At 33.5% G+C, this 6663-nt stretch overlaps 1 protein-coding gene across 1 annotated transcript; it reads right to left on the bottom strand.

The window, feature by feature from the left end:
• Positions 1-967: 967 nt before the first annotated feature.
• Positions 968-5250, bottom strand: LOC149235741 (uncharacterized). Its single transcript, XM_089461451.1, has 2 exons — positions 4893-5250; positions 968-2685 (listed from the first exon to the last, which is right to left on the bottom strand). The coding sequence occupies exons 1-2, from the start codon at positions 5235-5237 to the stop codon at positions 1174-1176; spliced, it is 1857 nt and encodes a 618-aa protein (XP_089317577.1). The 5' UTR covers positions 5238-5250; the 3' UTR covers positions 968-1173.
• Between the last annotated feature and the right edge of the window lie 1413 nt (positions 5251-6663).

Raw genomic sequence — 6663 nt, 5'->3', positions numbered from 1 at the left:
TTGTGGTCAATTGAATTTAGATGTTGTTATCTTTTCCACTCTGGTTCAATTCTTGCATCTGACATGTTGAGCTCATAATGAGCATTTCTTGTAATGACTTCAGACCTTGTTATCTAAGTAAATTAATTTATTCACTATCCTATAACATATTAACAACGAGGCTCAAAGTCATAAACTCAACAAGTCACTTACTGAAATTGAACTTAGATGGAAAAGATAATAAAATTACTTCAGATTTAACAGATAAATACATATAGACTTCAATGTCTCTGAAATTTCAAATATAAAAACCATTAAGTAAAACCAAGATGAATTATTCTCCACAATCAAGTGAAATCTCAGAAAGTCGCATAAAATATTCACTGCAAAAATAGTTCTGACATAGCCCAAGGCACCAGATATATTATATTTTAAATAGGCATAAAATAATTTTTATGCTGCCCAAGAGAAAATATATATTAGTTAAATCCAAAATCTGTGTTTATTGTGAGTAGCATCAAAGTAGTTTAAATTTCAGATTTGTGCATTAATTTTGTTCAGAATTTTTTTTATTCCCTATAACATGGATATCAAGGCAAAAGTGATAAGAAAAAGGTATTTTGTTCGGAATTTTTTTTATTCCATATAACATGGATATCAAGGCAGAAGTAATAAGAAAAAGGTATTTTTTTTTACTTTAGGTAGAGATTTTTTTCATCTTCATTTTACTTTATTTGAATATTTTACACACTCATCCAGCTTTATAGATGAAAACTTTGTCCCATACTGGATCACATAAAAATAGACTACCTATATTTGATCAGAAAGAATTTGCAGTGGAAAACAAATAAATGTAAGCAATGCAAAGTCATGCAGATTGTGTCTAAGATTTATACATGCAGTAATGAGTAAATGTTAAGTTAAAGAATTGTCACTGACATAGTAGCTGATTGTGCAAAATAGTTGAATCTCCCAAATACTGCCTGGCACTTTATGATTCTGAGCCATACCATCCAATTCCAAGGTAATTTTTGCAATTTTTGTCATTGAGCAATAGAGACAAAATTATAATTTAGCACAGGATCACCATTATTACTTTGAAATGGTGATTGCAAATTTATACTCAAATGCCTTGGAAACAGAAAAAGAATGATCAAGATGGAAAATGAAGAAAATGTTCCCTTTACATGTGTTTTACAGATTGAGATCCAAAGAAGGCTTCCTTTCCTTCTTGCTTGATCTAGTAGGCTTCTCCTCAGTGAATATAAAAGGCTTCCTTTTCTTGCTTGATTCAGTAGGCTTCTCCTCAGTGAATATATGGACCTTAGATCCTTCTGCGCCATCCAAAAGCGATTGAAATTTTGTGGGCATCCTTCCTAGATCATCAAAACCAGTTGAAATGGTATCTGGGTTATTTGCACTCTGTAATATAGTAGAGGAATGAAGGCGTGAACTAGGTAGAGCAGTTGGTATATTTGCATTGCTAACAGCTTGTAACAGAGTGGTAAACCGAACAGATTCCAACTGAGGGGTAAGGCGAACAGATTCCAACTGAGTGGCAAACCGAACAGAGTCCAACTGAGGGGTAAACCCAAACATAGGACGAGGGTCGGAAGGCAAACGAGCAGTATGTTTATTGGGAAAAAGCAAATCATAAGTACCAGCTAAGTGCCTTGTCATGGTATCTGACATCATGGAAGCAAATGTACTCTGTGATGCAACCGAGTCACGAAAGTTTGATACAAGTGGAGCAGACTGAGGTACAATTGGAACTGTGGGGAAAGGGTTGGAAGGCAAAGCAGTATGGTTGTTGTGAACAAGCAAGTCAGAGCTACCAGTTATGGAGGATAGCATACTAGAGGATGGCGATGATACCAAAATGGGACGAGTAGCATACATTCTGAGATCAGTTTCACACTGTGATGCAACTGAGTTAGGAAAGCTTGACATAGGTGTAGCAGTTGGCATAAACTGAGGAACAATTGGAGCAATGGGGAAAGGGTTGGAAGGCAAAGCAGAATAGTTATTGTGAAGAAGCAAGTCAGAACTACCAGATATGGGGGAAAGCATAGTATGGGAAGGGGATGAAACCAAAGAGGGAGAAGTAGCACCATATGGTGAAATACCACCATTATTTATTGCACCTGAATCGATCTCAAATGTTGTCCTCGACAAACCTTCTGTTTCATTTCGAAATTGTCCATCAGAGTTCATTTTAGCCCTTTGCTCATTCAGCTTTTCTGTCTCCAGAAAAAAGCCACCAATATTTGAAATACTGGTATAAAATCTAGATGCTTTTCCAGACAAATATTTAGTTTCACCTCCGGCTTCTCTTCTAGGGTTCATTTTAGGCCTTCCTTTAGAACGCTTTCTCGCGTCCAGAGAAATTCCACCAACATTTGAAGCACTGGAATAAAATTCAGATGTTTTTCCAGACAAATCTTTAGTTTCGTATCTGATTTCTCTTTGAGGGTCCATTTTAGGCCATCCTTTATGACGTTTTCCCGCTTCCAGAGAAGTTCCATCAATATTTGAAGCACTGGAATCAAATTCAGATGGTGTTCCAGACAAATCTTTAGTTTCATCCCCATCTTTTCCTTCAGATGTCGTTTTAGGTCTTCTTTTCCGCCGCTTTCCAGTCTCCAGAAAACTGAGCACGTCGTTCTTGGACCTAAATTGGCGTCCTTTAACTGGTTCGTAGTAAAGCTGCAAATAAACAGTTGTTACGCTCAGATTTACCGGGAAGAAATGAAAATAAAATAATAATTCAAAGCAAGCGCTGGCAAATACTTTCGCTGAACTTTCATGGTTTAAACATTGGTGGAATTCTGAATGGCGCCCACAATCATGGTTCTAACATGCCGATTATGATTCTGGGCAGAACTCTGCATGACGCAAAATGTTCAGGCCAAATATACCGATGACCTGTAATTGGCCCCAAATACATGAAGGGGGACTTGAACCTTGGTGGTTGGTACAAAATAACAGAGTCACTAGACCCTTAAAAATTGGTTACAAAATAACATACTGGCCAAACCCTTCAAAATATAAAATATCATGTGTAATTTGCACGGGAAGCAGTCTTGGCACAAAGTCACAGTGTTACATACAGCTGATGCAACAATTATATTCAAAATCTTTTTCCCTCCCCTATCCAAAAATCTTGAAAATATAAATTATTTTCAACTTAACATTGATTTGCTAATCTTGATCAGTTTTTTTTACAGATTTGATAATGGTTTAATCTTGGAGCTATCATACCCAATAAGTACCTTCCATCAATTTTCTGTAATTTATCAGAAATTTCCATTGATATCAGAAAACTTCTTTCCTGGAAGAATTTCTCCCTAAAAGAATGAGGGCGAGGAAGAACCAAAACTGATAGTAAGGAAAATGAAAGAGTAAAGAAGAAAAAGATTTATAAGGAGGTCAATGAGGACCTTTACCATAGCCCAGCTAAAGTGAAAAGAAATGAGGACCTTTACCATAGCCGAGCTAAAGTTTTCCCCTGATCTGTGTTATGACTATTTCGAATCTAGCTATTTGAATGGCAACAAATCAGTAACCCTGGCCTCTCAAATTTGCCCCTTCTATTTTAACTATTTTTCATTCATTACTCACCAGGTTAGGAACCTTCTCTTAGTAAAGAACAAGGGTAACCAGATCCAAAAGTTGGGCATTGATTTCAAACCAGGAGCATAAGCAGGAGAAGGGAGTAAGGGGAGGCAGATCCAAGAGTTGGCCATTGGCTTTCAAACCAGGAGCATAAGCTAGAAAAGGGAGTATAGCGAGGGATGATAGCATTTATATTAATAGCAGCATTTATCTCATCACAGCAGAGAATCTGAAAAGTATGAAAAACGGCTTCTTACCTAATAACTATTTGCGGATGAAACAGAGCACAAAATGAACTTGTGAGTACACCGAAAACCAAATCCACCAACATTCCAACCCAGGCCTCATCTATTTTCAGAACCCTCATCAAAATTTGTCCATAATTCCAAATCCACCAACATTCCAACCAGTCCTCATCTATTTTCAGAACCCTCGTCAAAATTTGCTCAAAATTCTGCCTAACAAATTTTCGAATTTTTTTACTAATTTGATTGAATCTAATAAATTGATAATTTTCTAATTTTTTTTACTAATTTGGCCAAATTTAGTAACGGTGGTATAAGGAGCAAGTTCTTTGGCAAGATAACTAGAGCCCAAATTTAATTTCTAAATTTTCTTTTAGTAACTATGATGTAAAGAGCAAAGAGTAATTTGGCCAAATTTAGTACCTATGATGTAAAGAGCAAACTCTTTCACAAAGTTGGCTGCAACCCAAATCTAAACAAAAGAAAAGCGGGAAAACCCACGAAAGGAAATGATCAGAATCAGTCTTTTGTTCTTCAATGGGCTAAACAACAATCAATTTCACCATTTTCACCAGCTAAACAGTGGTTGAATTTTACAGAGGCCACATTGAAGACATGCTAATTGAATGAAAATCTCCAGTAATTTCGTGTACTTGCGCACCTCAGATTTAAAAGCAACCTACAAAGAAGTTGAAAAATTAAATATTCTGAATCAAATATAGCTATAGCTTGTAAGTAGGATGCACATTCTGTAGATACCACACTGATTTTGAGCGTCTTTGTTCTGAACTGCAACAACCTCCATTCTTTGATTTGTTTAAACATAGCTAAAAATATATTTACTGCACATAATAGACCCCTATCTCTAAAACTTCAAACAGCTTAGCGAAACAGCCATTAAAATGAAAATAAATTAATGCAAGATGGTTGGTCTTCTACAGTTCAAAGAAAACAAAAACAGAGGCTTTAATCCAATGCTAAACAGGGAGGAAAACAAAAGCAGAGGCTTCAATCCAATGCTAAACATAGAGGAAAACAAGTGGGTATCAGTACCTTATCTGCGTTGCCTGCACTGTAGCCTCCCTTTCTAATTCTGAGTTCAGTGATCCATCCTTTGGGCAGCCATTGTGGCGATTCAATTGACATGAAAGTCTTCCGTAGTTTAAATGCAGTAGTCGTACCAGGCCAACTGTTAACTTGCTCTCCAAAGGCCTGAGCTTCAGATTTTGACGGCCTTTCATCAGGATGAACAGTAGGAGCTTCATTCTCCGCTTTTTCAGGTTTGGTTTCCTCATGACGAGGCGAAAGCTGATTGGCAACTACATTGTTTTCTGACTGAATTTCAGAAGGTTTTTCACATAAAATGTGTTTAGCCAGTACCGTGCCGAGGATTTCCATAGTGGATGGTCTAATGCAGATCGTATTCAAATGGATTTACAGTGTTAAAAGGTTAAAATACTGTATACAGAATGCAAATGTGATTGGAATTTTGACGGAAGTTATACTTCCATTTTGATTTTGATGTTAATTTACAGAATCTTTAATTCCAGAAATTTTGGCATATTTGAAGAGTATTCAAAGGGGTTACTTTAAGGAGACTCAGACAAAGTTGAATATTGAAAAATGAATAACCTTTATTTTTTAAAATAAAATCAAGTCGTTGAATAGTGAAAAATGATAAAGTTGGACCTTTTTCTATTTTAAAACATAAAAATAAAACTAAATAAAATATTGAATGTTTTATTTATTAATCCTGTCCAATATCTATACCTCAATATCTATATTCAGTATAGGTTATCTATGAAAATAATGGAATTTTTGGAAATATATTTTATATTTGTTAAGGAATTTTGGGTTTTGGGTGTTTCTAGATTTTTGATGGTGCAGATTTTTATTATTAAAAAATCATTAAAATTCGGAAAAGTTAGATTTTTTTGGAAAAAGACTAAATTCAAACGAGAAATGGTTATTAAAAAAAAAACAAATTTAAAGAGAAATAGTCATCCAATCTAAATTGTCACTTGGAAAAATAGAGGAAATCTATTTGTGACAATCTTCTTTGTTTATTTATTTTTTATAAAATAATATTTTAAGGTCTACAAGACTAAAAATAGTCTATAAGACCATGAATTCTTTATTTTTGACTTTTTGTAATCCAATCCTTTACAAGTCCTTATATATATATTTTAAAAAATGTCGTGCAATTCACTTCACTCTAAATAATAAAAAATATTGAATGAATACCATTATAAGTAATAATAAAAAGTATGGAATGAATACCATTTTACTTAACCTCAAGTATTGAATGAATACCATTATAAGTAGTAAAAAGTATGGAATGAATACTATTTTACTTAGCCTCAAATATTGAATGAATACCATTCGAAGTAATAAAAGGTATAGAATGAATACCATTTTACTTAGCCTCTGGTTTTATCATTATTTTAATAGATAGATATTAATTTTATTTATGTTTAAAGTTAAAATTTTATTAATCTAAATTTTATATAATTTTATTAATATAAACATTACATTGTAATTGTGTATCAATTATCATTCTAATTATTTTTTATGTATAAATTGAGATTTATTAACATTAATACTTATTCTACAATGATTATTCACAAAATTATAAATCTGAAAAGTATTATCTAATATAATTATATCTTTACAATATGGTAATATTATCTAATATAATTATATCTTTACAATATGGTCATATTTTTGAAATGATTGATAATTTTTGAAACATGTGATCATTATTTTAAATTTTATTATTAGTGTGTTTTCATTTTGACCATTAAAATTTTATGAACATTAATTT

This window comes from Pinus tabuliformis, chromosome 8 (assembly GCF_031772625.1).
Source record: "Pinus tabuliformis cultivar Carrire ecotype Pingquan chromosome 8, CPIR1, whole genome shotgun sequence".
Lineage (NCBI taxonomy): Eukaryota > Viridiplantae > Streptophyta > Pinopsida > Pinales > Pinaceae > Pinus > Pinus tabuliformis.
The sequence above is the reverse complement of the archived record's forward strand: the minus strand, read 5'-3'. Positions and strand labels throughout refer to the sequence as shown.

Bases quoted from the DNA above. Each gene is read 5' to 3' on its own strand.
- LOC149235741 (XM_089461451.1), bottom strand. From the start codon at position 5,237: ATGGAAATCCTCGGCACGGTACTGGCTAAACACATTTTATGTGAAAAA. The intron at 2,686-4,892 runs GTACTGATACCC...GTTTATTTGCAG, and splicing joins GTGCAGGCAACGCAGATAAG to CTTTACTACGAACCAGTTAA.